Source organism: Coregonus lavaretus, assembly GCF_964263955.1.
Source record: "Coregonus lavaretus genome assembly, chromosome: 12".
Lineage (NCBI taxonomy): Eukaryota > Metazoa > Chordata > Actinopteri > Salmoniformes > Salmonidae > Coregonus > Coregonus lavaretus.
Genome location: NC_139999.1, coordinates 38,730,276 through 38,744,927, shown reverse-complemented (window position 1 = coordinate 38,744,927; position 14,652 = coordinate 38,730,276). Strand labels below are relative to the sequence as shown.

General features: G+C 41.7%; 1 protein-coding gene across 5 annotated transcripts in view; it reads right to left on the bottom strand.

The window, feature by feature from the left end:
- Positions 1-2,076: 2,076 nt before the first annotated feature.
- LOC311139029 (transforming acidic coiled-coil-containing protein 1-like) overlaps positions 2,077-14,652 on the bottom strand; it is a 42,172-nt gene continuing 29,596 nt past the window's right edge. For all 5 annotated transcript variants that reach the window (XM_084173870.1, XM_084173869.1, XM_084173868.1 and 2 more), the window contains exons 4-13: positions 13,520-13,580; positions 12,675-12,882; positions 8,798-8,850; positions 7,548-7,688; positions 7,131-7,207; positions 6,941-6,984; positions 6,533-6,699; positions 5,856-5,962; positions 5,438-5,558; positions 2,077-5,171 (exon numbers count right to left, since the gene is read on the bottom strand). In XM_084173870.1, the coding sequence (XP_084029996.1) occupies positions 5,103-5,171; positions 5,438-5,558; positions 5,856-5,962; positions 6,533-6,699; positions 6,941-6,984; positions 7,131-7,207; positions 7,548-7,688; positions 8,798-8,850; positions 12,675-12,882; positions 13,520-13,580 (1,048 nt within the window). In that variant the 3' untranslated portion in view covers positions 2,077-5,102. The remainder of the gene's footprint in view (positions 5,172-5,437; positions 5,559-5,855; positions 5,963-6,532; positions 6,700-6,940; positions 6,985-7,130; positions 7,208-7,547; positions 7,689-8,797; positions 8,851-12,674; positions 12,883-13,519; positions 13,581-14,652) is intronic.

Sequence of the window (14,652 nt, the reverse complement as noted above, 5' to 3'; positions counted from 1 at the left end):
TTCAGATGTTCATTGGCAAACTTCAGACGGCCCTTTATATGTGCTTTCTTGAGCAGGGGGACCTTTTTTAAAAACATTTTAGTCATTTATCCAGAGCAACTTACAGTTAGTTGCATAATCTTTTTTAAAAAAAAAATTACATACTGGCCCCCCGTGGGAAACGAACCGACAACCCTGGCGTTGCAAACGCCATGCTCTACCAACTGAGCTACATTACATCCCTGCTGGCCATTCCCTCCCCTACCCTGGACGACGCTGGGCCAATTGTGCACCGCCCCATGGGTCTCCCGGCCAGCTACGACAGAGCCTGGATTCGAGTGGCACAGCTAGCACTGCGATGCAGTGCCTTAGACCACTGCGCCACTCGGGAGGCCCACGGACCTTGCGGGCGCTGACCCAGATATGTTCTTGCTACTGCTTTAATTGCTTGGAGTTTGTAATGTAAATATTTCCCTTTGTTGAACGTTTATTTGTCAAACGTCGACACAACAATTCTGCTTCTCAGTGAACTTATTTAAACTAAGTAGAATTTACATCACAGATTTAGCTTAAGCATGCACATTAATTAGTCAAATTAAAATTAAGCATTTATAATAGGTTTTGTGTTTATGTACTCAGTACTGTATATTTCACACTTTCAGTAGTCATTTGTGGCACTGTTGAAATTGAGTGTTTACTGCGTGTTACTGCAGTAAGACATTGTTTAATGCTAAAATACACTACATGACCAAAGGTATGTGGACACCTGCTTGTCGAACATCTCATTCCAAAATCATGGGCATTAATATGGAGTTGGTCCCCCCCATTGCTGCTATAACAGCCTCCACTCTTCTGGGAAGGCTTTCCACTAGCTGTTGTTGGGGAGACCATTGTTGGGGACTTGCTTCCATTCAGCCGCAAGAGCATTAGTGAGGTCGGCACTGATGTTGGCTGATTAGGGGTCAGGGCTCTGTGCAAGCCAGTGAAGTTCTTCCACACCGATCTCGACAAACCATTTCTGTATGGACCTCGCTTTGTTCCCGGAGGCATTGCATTGCTGAAACAGGAAAAGGCCTTCCCCAAACTGTTGCCACAACGTTGGAAGCACAGAATCATCTAGAATGTCATTGTATGCTGTAGTGTTAAGATTTCCCTTCACTGGAACTAAGGGGCCTAGCCCGAACCATGAAAAACAGCCCCAGACCATTATTCCTCCTCCACCAAACTTTAAAATTGGCACTATGCATTGGGGCAGTTAGCATTCTCCTGGCATCCGCCAAACCCATATTTGTCCAATGGTGGCGAGCTTTAAACCGCTCAGGCCGATGCATGGCATTGCGCATGGTGATCTTAGGCTTGTGTGCGGCTGCTCGGCCATGGAAACCCATTTCATGAAGCCCCCCTGACGAACAGTTCTTGTGCTGATGTTGCCTCCAGAGGCAGTTTTGAACACGGTAGTGAGCGTTGCAACTGAGGACAGACGATTTTTACGCGCTATGCGCTTCAGCACTGGTTCCGTTCTGTGAGCTTGTGTGGCCTACCACTTCGCGGCTGTGCCGTTGTTGCTCCTAGACGTTTCCACTTCACAATAACAGCACTTACAGTTGACCGAGGCAGCTCTAGCAGGGCAGAAATTTGACGAACTGACTTGTTGGAAAGGTAGCATCCTATAACTGTGCTACATTGAAAGTCACTGAGCTCTTCAGCAAGGCCATTCTACTGCCAATGTTTGTCTATGGAGATTGCATGGCTGTGTGCTCAATTTTATACACCTATCAGCAACGGGTGTGGTTGAAATAGCCGAATCCACTAATTTGAAGGGTAGTCCACATACTTTTGGCCATGTGTGGCCTTAGTGTATGTCAACATATACACCAAGGCTGGGATTAAATCCAAGGCGCGTTAAAGGGCAGCACATTGCTCTTGACTTTTGAAGGTCAGCTGACATGCGCAGCGTTTACTGTGAATGGGATCTCCGTGAATGACGGGGAAATTGCCTTTAGGTACATCGGCTGTCCAGTGCGCTACTCTATAGCGTGCCTCGAATTGAATCCCAGCCTCAAAGTTTTCATCAAAGTTTTACCAAAGTAAACAAAGTTCACAATAATTATCACTTTTATTCAGGAAATGCCTTCTGCACAAAATATATATATATCAATCAGTAAACATCATAGAATCTGTGCACGTTTCGTTCCTCCACTTTACAAATACTGTATGAACAATCAATAAAATAATATTATTTTCATACAATATAAAATGTACACATACTGCAGTGATAGAATGACAAGCAGTTTCAAACAAGGACCAGTCAGACCTTTAAATCATTTGGCAGTTGAAGGTACTGATGATGATGACGATGTTGACAATGATGATGATTCATGAAACAAGTATGATAAGGCAATGGCTCCCAAACTATGACTCAGGTAGGTAGCACCTAAAGTGGGCTTGGGGACAGCTCCATGTCCACATACTGTACTGTAGGTCCTTGTAGTCCTAAAGGTTGATAGGAACCGGTCCTAGACATTGCCATTACATTAAAGGAACTAGTCGTTGTGCTGTTTGGCCAACAGTTAGCTTTTTGTTCGCACTGACAACATCTATCTAAACAAGAATCCACATCTGCATTAGTACATAGTTTACAGATCCGTCATAATCTGTAATAATAATTAGTGTTTTCTGGAAAAGTTATTCTCAGAGCCTACAACATTAACAGTGATGGGCTTTGAGGGCAAGGGAAATATTTGGCAACCCAAGGATTATGGAGATGGTAGAAAATATTTGTCCTGTTTTCCAAAGGTCTGGAGAGAAACTTAACTGTGGCTGCACTACAGAAAGCCAAGCTTACAACCACAGCTCCCTATATAAAGGAAAGAAGAAAACAAAACATGTCAGTTTCAAACTATTCTTAAATAGAGCAAAACTACAATTATAACAGGATATGTCACTATTCCATTGATGGATTTGTTAAGATATTCTTGTCATAGTGCTCATTTGTTCAGCTACATGGGCTAAGGGGTAAGACACAAGGAATATGGATTAAAGCCTATATTGTCTATATAACAAAACATATTTGTTCAAACAACAAATACTGTAACAAGAGTTTTTCCAAATAATGTTGCATTGTTAATACAGAAAACCAAGCACCTCCTCCAGAAATGTGGTGCCACTAGAAACATGGATGCTCATCATTGGAGTTATGCTGATACAGTGAGGGAAAAAATTATTTGATCCCCTGCTGATTTTGTATGTTTGCCCACTGACAAAGAAATTATCAGTCTATAATTTTAATGGTAGGTTTATTTGAACAGTGAGAGACAGAATAACAACAAAAAAATCCAGAAAAACACATGTCAAAAATGTTATAAATTGATTTGCATTTTAATGAGGGAAATAAGTATTTGACCCCCTCTCAATCAGAAAGATTTCTGGCTAGCAGGTGTCTTTTATACAGGTAACGAGCTGAGATTAGGAGCACACTCTGTCAAATCTTGGGTGAGAACCTCCTTCCCTCAGTCAGGGCATTGAAAATGGGTCGTGGATGGGTATTCCAACATGACAATGACCCAAAACACATGGCCAAGGCAACAAAGGAGTGGCTCAAGAAGAAGCACATTAAGGTCCTGGAGTGGCCTAGCCAGTCTCCAGACCTTAATCCCATAGAAAATATGTGGAGGGAGCTGAAGGTTCGAGTTGCCAAACGTCAGCCTCGAAACCTTAATGACTTGGAGAAGATCTGCAAAGAGAAGTGGGACAAAATCCCTCCTGAGATGTGTGCAAACCTGGTGGCCAACTACAAGAAATGTCTGACCTCTGTGATTGCCAACAAGGTTTTTGCCACCAAGTACTAAGTAATGTTTTGCAGAGGGGTCAAATACTTATTTCCCTCATTAAAATGCAAATCAATTTATAACATTTTTGACATGCGTTTTTCTGGATTTTTTTGTTGTTATTCTGTCTCTCATTGTTCAAATAAACCTACCATTAAAATTATAGACTGATCATGTCTTTGTCAGTGGGCAAATGTAGAAAATCAGCAGGGGATCAAATACTTTTGTCCCTCACTGTATGAGCAAACAAACATACTTTGATATATGCTGTACACATGAAACATTGATTTGCCTTCAAATTATTATAATAATTAATAAGGGTATATATAGTATATCTAATGGAGCTACATAAAAGATCTAGAGCATTGACCACAAACTGCAGTTTGAAGTTAATATCAAATAGCAAGAAGCTACATAGTTATTAAAATAAATGTGCAATCCCATGATCGATTTTTTAAAGAACTTATACTAGCATACCCCTAAAAGCATTGTCCTACCTAAAGAAAGGTACAAAACAATAGAAGATCAACTGAGAGTAGATAGAAATGGTAACTCTATAAAACAAAAAATTGATCGCTCTCCATCTCTAGTAGTTACTAGAATAGCAGCAGAATGATTGTGTAAAGTCTAAACCCGTGGAACGCAAGCGATTGAAAAACAAGAGCCACCAACTCATTGATTGTTGATCTCTTTCCCTGTATCAGCAGAAAAATGTCCCCCAATCCCTTTCTGGATCACACGTCTCTGTCTCTTTCTTCAATACTGATAATCCATGATGTGGAACATACTTTACAAACACACCCCACAGTACGCAACGCAACAGGTTACTAGCAGTTACATTTGACATTTACATTTTAGTCATTTAGCAGACGCTCTTATCCAGAGCGACTTACAGTTCCCTCACATAGCCTTACAACAGGGAGAAATCAACAGTAATGTCCATACTAATGCTTTATTTATGCAAAAGTTACGATTGGGCCCTACATGCATATAACAGCTGCACATGCACATTACAAATTGCCACATCAATACTTAATTGGTCCTAAAAAAAAACATATACTCATAGCTGTTTTGCTGTTTATTTGTTCCAGTTGAGAGACAACAGGGGTGACTACTGCCGTCACTCCCTGTGTGTATGAGTAATATTAGCAGAGAAGGGTTTAGATTGTGTTGAAGTGTGCACAGTCGTTTACTAGTGGTGGGGATGGTTAGGCCTTGGCTGCAACGGTAAGGCAGAGCGGAGAGATGTTGGTGGAACAGTACATCCAAGAACTCCAAAGTTCATGATATCAGGTATCAGTCTAATGTTCCGAGCTTTGCTATTAGTTCGTCACAGATCTTTGTGAGCTCCTCAATTTCTTGGTTCTGTGAAGAATAGAGAGATAGGTAGAGATGGTTCAATCAAAGATTCAGCATTTAAATTGTTTTTTTGTGACTAACAAATGCGACATCGTGAAACACTTCCTGGTCGAAATGCGACATTTTGTGCTTCTCATTGGGAACCATTGATAACTAACAGAATTATTGTATCCAGTTATTATTTTACTATCAATGATTCCTACAGACACATTTCCCCCTAGGGACAAAGTCAAGCCAAGTCAAGTCAATTTAACTCAAGTCAAGTCAAGTACCTTCTGATGGAGAGCTCTCTCCAAGGAGTCTACCTTCATCTGCTCCTTCCTCAGGCTGGCATGAAGAGCCACACTCTCTGAGTCGGCCCTGGAGCGCACTTGGGCGATATCTTCATTTGCCCTGCAACACAGCAGAGAGGGGAACATTAGAGAAAGAAAAAGAAAAATAGAAGACCTCACACAGAAATGAGAGAGAGAGAGAGATCCATAGAAAGATAATGTCCCTCGCCTCAACAGTACATAGTAGCCAAATGAACAATAGGCTAGATAAGGTGTATTTATATTTAACATGATCAGATATTTAACATTTAAACATTTACCGTCTCAATCTCTAGAGTCAAGACTCAAATCATATAAAACATCTGCTGAAAAAGCAGTCGAGATACAAGAAATACTAAATTAATGTGTCTGTCGTTACTTGTCTAGTTTTTCCTCTGCGTGGATCTTGAGTGTGTGGTATCTCTGTTCCTCCTGTCTGACGCGGACCAGGTACTCCTGGGCACACTTCTTCAGCACCTCTTCATTCTGCACACACACACAGACAGTAAAAAAAAAAAGGAAAACTGAATAACCTTGTATCTCCATTACAGGTAGTCATTTTGTAAGCAACAGTCAGATACAGAAAAAACAGTGACACTAATAATACCATTTCATCCAATTAATAAGTGCTTTTCTAAACATAAAAGGACTCTGTACATCATAACATCAACAAAAGAAGAATAAAAAGTACAAAAGGTACAAAAGGTTCAGTTCAACGTCTAGTTTTGATTTACATTTGGTTGAGTTGTCAACTAACGTGAATTCAATGTGAAATCTGCAAAATAAATTGCCATGTCATTGGATTTAAGTTAAAAGTTGGGTGAAAAAAATAAGAAATGCCCTTACGTTGATGACTTTTTGCAAATCCAATTAGTTTCCAAGGTTGACTCAGTCATCACATAGATTTTTTGGGTTGAAACGATGTGGAAACAACGTTGATTAAACCAGTTTTTGCCCAGTGGGTCACTTCTTCAACAGAACCTCTCTAGTCTTAATCTAACGTTACACTCACGTTCTTAAACCTTCTCTCTAGTCTAGTGTTAACACGTAGCCTACCTTCTTAAAGCCTTCCAGGACGGTCTTCATGTTCTCGTAGCGTCTGAAGAGGTCAGAAAGTGAGCGCTCCACAGAGTTGAGGTCAGCCAGGGCCTGGTCCCGCTCCAGGATCACCTGCTGGATGCTCTTTTGGGAGCCCAGGACACTCCTCTTGTGCTGCTCGTCCTCTGTAAAGGTCACAGGTCAAAGGTCAGATAGTTGAGGTACATCCGAACAAGGATGTTGGGTCCAAGGGTGTGTCTCAATAGTCTAAGGCTTGTTACTGTTGTCTAGTTCCATGGATTTGCACTGATTTGGAATTAAATGGGTTGGTGAAAGCCATAAACTGGTAGGCATCCACCATATTGCTTTCACCTATCCCATGATTTCATATCAGTGCAGATCAAATGAACTCCTCAATGAACTTACCAATCATCTGTGCAACGGTTTTCTCGTACTCTGCCACTATTTTCCTACAAGAGACAGATAAACACAGGAGAGAATTAAATAAAAATGAAAAGGTTTCTTTTCAGTCTAAAATGTTTATTGTGAGTTTGTCTATTTTAAATATGATTAACTCTGAATTATGGCAAACTAAAACAACAGTGCCATATAATACCTCATCTCTAACACCTCCATGCGGCTTTCTTCATACTTTCTCTTCCATTCATTGGCTTCTATCTCTTTAGTGATTATCTGTTGGGGAGAAAACACTCTAGGGTTAGAAGAAGCTTGACAGCCAGGCATCCATTTGCTTGCTACTTGTTGATTATTTATGTATGTTTACTATAGTATAATATAACAGAAGTACTGTATTATGTGTTCAGTATTACAGTGACAGTCGGCAATCAGGGAACTGGGCCTTTAGCTCAGAGGGCTAGCTCTTGGTGTTACCTAGGTTGTGTTCATTAGGGCAGGCAACGGGAAATGTTTTTTAAAGGAAAATGTGCCTTTCTTATTAGTCAAGGTAGCCCCTCCCTATTTCTGTTTGGTGCCTAATGAACACGACCCAGGTTTTATCAGTCAGTTACTGTACCTCCTCTCTGATCAAGGTGAGCACTGCTGCTTTGTCCATCTCACTTTGCGATATGGTATCCAGGGAGGAGGGACTGCCTTTGTCATCGTGACCCTCACAGCCAATCAACTTTGGCCCTGGGGTGATTGACAGCTCTTCACTCTGTAGACACCAAGGACAAAACATGTTAGTCTGGGCTCTAATGCAAACTGGCTTCTATTGAAAAATCATGACGACTAACAAATCAAAAGATCTAGGCCAGGGATGGGCAACTGGCAACCTGCGTGCCGCATAGCTCTTCTTTTGTAGGCCCGCAGATCAATTTCCAAAAACAGGGCCCCAACCCAAATTATTTATTTATGTAAAAAAATTACATGTAGCAACTCAGTCGGGGTCTCAATTTACTGTTGAGAGTTAGAATAGTAGAATTCACAAGGTGCAATTTCTAAATTTGGTTGTGTATCAGCAGTTTTTATCTTGTTATGTCAATCACTGACAGTCACTCAATTAGCCATTTCAGCTAACAATGTTTAGATTGGTAAGTTAGTCTAGACAGCTATCGAAACTTGTAGTAATCATGGCCGAATACTGACCAGGCATGCAGGGCACGTGCCCAGGGGCACTGACCTCCAGGGGGCCCCCATTGATTTTGCAAGTCACTCTCACTCAGATATCATATTAACGTGGCATAAGTAATGGCAATATGTGTAGAATTCCAGGAAATTAGCTTTAAAACTATAAACATTTCTCTCCATCCCATAGCAAAATGGATAGAATTGCAGGATATTAGCTGTAAAACTGCATATTTTTCTCTCTGCCTCATGTCAAAATGAGTAGAATTGCATGAAATCTGTTAAAACATTTCAAACTGTTCACTCTGCCCCATGGCAAATTGTGTCGAATTGCAGAAAACGTGCTTTAAAATTGCAAGACTTTGTGTAGAATTGAAGGAAATGCTAAATTTCTCTCTGCCGTCAAGGCGGGGCCCAATAAAATGATTTGCCCGCGAGGTGGGGGGGCCCCCCAACCACATCTCGCTTAGAGCCCCCAAAAGGCTAGAGCCGGCCTTGGCTACTGGTATAATACATTTCGTTAGGAGAGTTAAGTAGTTTAACTGCACAAATGGATTGCACAAATCAGTTGACTGCATGTGTGGGTATGGATGAGGGTACACTGACACGCGAGCCACTGCGGCCCCCCATGATGAGTTCAGATATTTTGTGGCCCCCACCCCCATTAAAGTTGGCCAGCCCAGATCTAGGCCTACTTACCAAAGTGCAAATGTCTTTCTCATCCATACAGTGTGTTATCCTCGCCTGTGGACCTGAGGGGAAAAAAATAAAATAATGAATCAGTATCATGAATCAGGGGACGGAGATGGAAAGTCATTTTACTCAACACTTGATTTTCAATGGCCACTAGGTGGCAGTAAAACCTATTATGAGATTCAACAATCCAAGAGGCTCTTCAGAAGCTGTTTTTCTGCTTTGTCTGTCCTCTAGTGTAATCTAATTGAGCTAATCTAATCAATTGTCTAGGACTGCTTCTGGCATTTTAGCTATGTTTGTTTTCTTGCCCCTTTAAGCAGAGTCCCTTTGACTATGACTTGATTATTGGATACATCTAAATCCAGGGTTCCCTAACTTTTTCACTCAGGCCCCCCTTCCATCATTGGGGAACATCCTGTACATCTTATATGTATTCATGTGATATCTGAGTGACTCAAACATTACAACAAAATCAATGTGCTAAAAAACCTAGCTAAAAAACATTAACTGACATGGGCTAGTTGATCTGGACATTTCTAACAAGTAAAAAATACTGTAGCTCTCTTAGGTCTGCAATGACAAGAAGAAAACTGATGATGTACTACCCAATTTCAAAATTGCACCTTGTGCATTCTATTATTACAACTTTCAAGAGTAAGTTGAAAGCCCGACTGAGTTCCTTAAAAAAGGAAAAGGAACTAATCTAATAATATAACTAAACTCAATCACAGTTAGAAAAACAGACAGTTCTGAACAATGCATGCCTGAGTGCGCAGACTCTTCACACTTACTAGAGTTTCGCAAGAATACCCTCGGCTACACATTTACTGCAATGTAAACTTGCGAACTTGTCAAGTCTCGACCACAACACTCGCCCGACAGTTGCCCCCCCCCCCCCCTTTAAGCAGGGCCATGTAAACAGAATTGTCTCGTTGAGCCAACACTCTTACAGTACAAATTGTAATAGCATAGCAATGTTTTTAAAACAGCTGAACATGTATAGACATTTTCCTTATTTTTTTTACTTGTTTTATTGAGTTTATACCTGAAATTGTAGCCGTAGCTTTAAATCTGTGTTTCTTTTTTGCTTGACTGCACTGAGCTACTGAGGTCCAGGCAAGAAGCAACACAGGGAATTATCAACATTTTCAGTCGCAATTTCCTTTGACCTCATAATGACTTCCATGTTATTGATAAAATGAAGCCTGGTTTGTTCTGAGGTAACTTTAATACTGTAGCTAGTGTAAGACTAAGAGCTCCTGTCTAGCTATGGTTCAGCTAAACGTCAGCATTCAGCTACAGCTAGCACGATTACGTGAGGATGCAGAAATGATTTTGTTTCGCTAGCTTGCTAGCTAACGTTACCTAGCTGTGTAGCCTATATTATAATATGAATGACACTGTATGATAGCTTTGCTGTACTTTTATATTCGTATGGGAGGGTAGCTGAGGAACCCTCAACTCTGTTCTCTTATATTGAGGCGGAGTTGAGTTTTGATAACTGATCGCTGTATTTACTAGCAACAACATTGAGTCACTATCAGTAGATTTAAATAAATAAAAAATCAATTCTGAATACACTTCACGGTACTTATGTTTTTCCTGTACAACTGCGGTCCTTCCGCGGGGTGCTGAAACTCATATTTCGAATAAAATCTTTTAGCGAATACAACCGCCAACCTTTTCCTCATTGCTCGTACTACATAAATTGAGATTCAATTGGGTCCGTGCAATCCATAATCGTTGGGACGTCCCTACCCTAAATCCTAACCTTAACCCCTACCCTAACCTTAATCATTACCCTACCCTAACCTTAACCATTTAAAAGTTCAACTTCAATGTGGTAGGGACATCCCAAGGATCCCGGATAGCACGGACCCAATTGAATTTCAGCTTACGTAGTACGAGCAACGAGTAAAAAGTCAGTGGTTGTATTTGCTAAAAGCTTTTAGAATTGACTGATGGTGACTCAATGTCGTTGATAACAAATCCTGCGACCAATCATCAAAACTCAACTCCGCCTCGATATAAGAGAACAGAGTTGAAAGTTCATTATTTGATCATGAAGCATGTTGTTAGTTAGCTGTGTATGGACGAGAAAATAAACCCTTTAATTGTCTGCACCTGCTTGGGGATTGTTGCATTATTCAATATTGTAATATGTTTTAGAAGAAAAGTTGCTCAGATTGTTAAATGGTTTGTGCTTACTGGCTACTGTGATATTTATGGTCAATTTGAGCTGCGGACGAAGAATGTCACGTTGCCAGCCACAACGAAAGGTAAGGCAAATATGTAATGTGAAGTGAAAAGTAGAAATCTCTTTCGCCACTCTGCTCCTCAGACGCTGCTTAATCTCTCGAAGTGGGAATAGGGCCTCTAGAACAGTAAGGAAAGTAGCTATTGGCTGTCCTAAAAGTCGCTAAATGACATCATCACCTAATTTGCATAATTGGCCATGTGCATGTAATTGTGATGGACGCTGTAGGAGAGAGGAATAACGTTGTGGGAGAGACAAAAAGTGAGTAAAAAGCTGCCTGAGGACTGGGCCACCTGTGAGTGCTTTGGGAGGGGGGTGGGGCCCGTAGCACCTGCTGCTCGTTGAGAAGAGTAAGAATGATACGTGCTTTCACGTCAGAGTCTCCAATAACACCAGAAAAAGTCGCTAGATTTGTCACTAGTCGCTTTTTTAAAAATGTGTCTCTAGAGGGGTCTGAATACTCGCTAAATATAGCAACAAAGTAGCTAAGTTGGCAGCACTGCTATAGAATAGGCCTAATCAGCTATGTTTATTCTCCTTTAAGTGCACTGCTATTTGCTGCATGCTTAAAATGATCCACAGCTCATTTTTAAAAGAAGCTAATGATCATCTGTGGCCAAATCATGCTCTCTGGTGTAGTATTTCGAAAGATTGTATTTATTTCTGTATAGGCACAAGTAATTATATAGCTAATTTGGGCAAATTAAATTTACTTTAAGGGAAGCTTATTTTACCCTAGCCTATTACACGTGCCACCTGTGCCGACATCAATGTGAAAGTAACCGGTGCATAAAACAGCTGGCCTCGAGGCTTACAAGACCAAGTTCAATGCCGATATCAGATTCAAAGCAATCGGCTGACTGACAAAGCAAACTCTGGCACTGTCTCTGCTTTCTTAAAGTGGGAGAAAGGCATGCAGGCTGGCAGCCAGTGTTGCCAACTCCTCAGTAAGGAAAGTAGCTATTGGCTGTCCTAAAAGTCGCTAAATGACCTCATCACCTAATTTGCATAATTGGCCATGTGCATGTAATTGTGATGGACGCTGTAGGAGAGAGGAATAATGTCGTGGGAGAGACAAAAAGTGAGTAAAAAACACCCTACATTTACATCCCGCCCTGAATGTAAGCCAGGGCGGGATCAGCCAGCGGCGGCTTCCCGCATGCGCGATTCATTTGCAGTCTGGACGCGGAGGGGTGAACATCTCCTGCTCTGACTGCAGCTGGGAGGGACTGCTGCACGAGGACTGGGCCGCCTGTGAGTGCCCGCTGCTCATTCAGAAGAGTATGAACGATACGTGCTTTCATGTCAGAGTCTCCAATAACTCCAGAAAAAGTCGCTAGATTTGTCGCTAGTTGCTTTTTGGAAAATGTGTCGCTAGAGGGGTCTGAAAACTCGCTAAATATAGCGACAAAGTCGCTAAGTTGGCAACACTGCTGGCAGCTTCTCCGAGCGATGCTCTGCATGGTCCTAAAGCCAGCCTATCAATACGCTAAACAGCCTTTACATTTTAATCGGGATTGGAATGATTTGAGCCTACTTTTTTTTTTTTGGAAAAAAAAGGTATTGAGCTAGGGTATGGCGACTGCCAACTGACGTCCCTGCCTGAGAGCAAACCAAATGTACCATCCAGCAGCGCCTGGCTTTTGACATTGGCTGGGCCTTTAGCTGGGCTTTTGGCACACGCTGAGTCTTCTTCTTCCTCCACCTCCACCTCGGCCTCCTCCTTGGCTTTCTGGCCCATGATGCCACTGCAAGCCAGCTTTTCCTCATCGGTGGCATGGCGAACACGGCGGGGCATTCCTTGGACCTGGGACACCACAGCATCCTCTTCCTGTAAACAAGAGAATGCAGTGCCAGCGTGCTGTCAGTCTAGAGGACGATAGAACACTGATGTGATGGTACTAACTGTCATTGCTGTATTAAATTCAATGTATTCCATCTGATAGGCGGTGATAATCATTCTATAATTAAAGCCATAATGTAAAATGTGCATACTGTACCCTCAGAGAATAAGTCCACCAACAAAAAATCATAAACAATGCAGCAATATTCCAAGGTGCATTCCATATGCATTTCAACATGCAAATAGTACTTGATTTCTATGATATTATAGTATTTCTGTTTGGTTTCTCAAAGCATTACATTTGGGGGTCACTTTAAGTAGTTTGATAGTCTATTGAAGTACAATGGGAGGTCATAAAACTTGATGGCACACGGCCTCTATAGACTGATAATCAGTGCTGAAAGATGAGTAATGCATCTGTCAACACGCCAGGGTTGTACTGCAGTGCTAGAGACACACTGATGAGTGTGTGAGAAAGGGATGCACTGGTCAGCATGAGAGGGAAGTGTGTGTGTGTGTGTGTGTAAATGAGATGAGGTAACCTACTGAGTAATAAACATTGCAGTGCCACTGCAGCAAGGTTATATTCAGCTGATATTACACACACACACACACACACACCTACCTGATTGCAGACATCCAGGACCAGGGACTGGTTTTCATACTTCTTCACCTTACAAGAATTCCTAGAAGAAGAACACAGGCAGAGGATTTGTAAATAAAAAACATAGCACTGGTTATTGGGGCACTTGGCCAAGATTAAACGTTTACTGGACATGTAATTGTTCAGGACAGGTATCTAATAAATAGCTGTTGTCTAAATGTGGATGACATTGTAAACACTATAGGTCCCATTGGTCTAGTCAGTGTTGCACACTACAACACTGTTAAAAATCCTATGCAGATAGAAATCTGCTGTTTAACATTTACATTTACATTTTAGTCATTTAGCAGACGCTCTTATCCAGAGCGACTTACAGGAGCAATTAGGGTTAAGTGCCTTGCTTAAGGGCACATCGACAGATTTTTCACCTAGTCGGCTCGGGGATTAGAACCAGCGACCTTTCGGTTACTGGCACAACGCTCTTACCCACTAAGCTACCTGCCGTTTAACTTTGCAAAGAGTAACAAGGCAACCGTTCAGGAAATAGCCAACTAGCTAATGAAGCTTTTTTTCAAGGAGGAGGGTTCACGTGCCAACAAGCAGTAATGCAGGTCACTAAAAGCTTCTTCACTGAGCTCTCATCATAACAACACATGCAATGGGACAGAAAGCAAAGACGGCAGACCAAGCGAGAGAGTGAGTGGGGGAAGAGAGAGTACTACTTACAATAGAAAACAGAGAAACTTCACTTGTTCAGTGGTCCTGAGGCAAACAAACACAAGGTGGGAGGGGAAGCAGAGAAGGGGTGCATGATAGACAGACAGTGGAGGTTGGTTGGGTGGGAGGGAGGAGGTACAACGGTGGCACAGAGAACATTTTGGGAATGAAGGATGAAGGAGAGAGAGAAGGAGGAGTGAGTAGAGGTGTTCTGCTCAGCATTAGAGATGAAGGAGTTAGGTTTCTAGGGGGCTGAGGGTTTGGCAGCGGGCATCTGACACAAACATTAGGATGCCAGTGACTTTGCAAAAGGCAAAAGGAGATCCACCACCTAAAACAACCTGTGTATGAGTTTAAACTAGTGTGAAAACCATGAGGGAAGGTTTGATATCACATACTGTAGGATAATGAGCAGGAAGACAATTTTAATGTTTTTC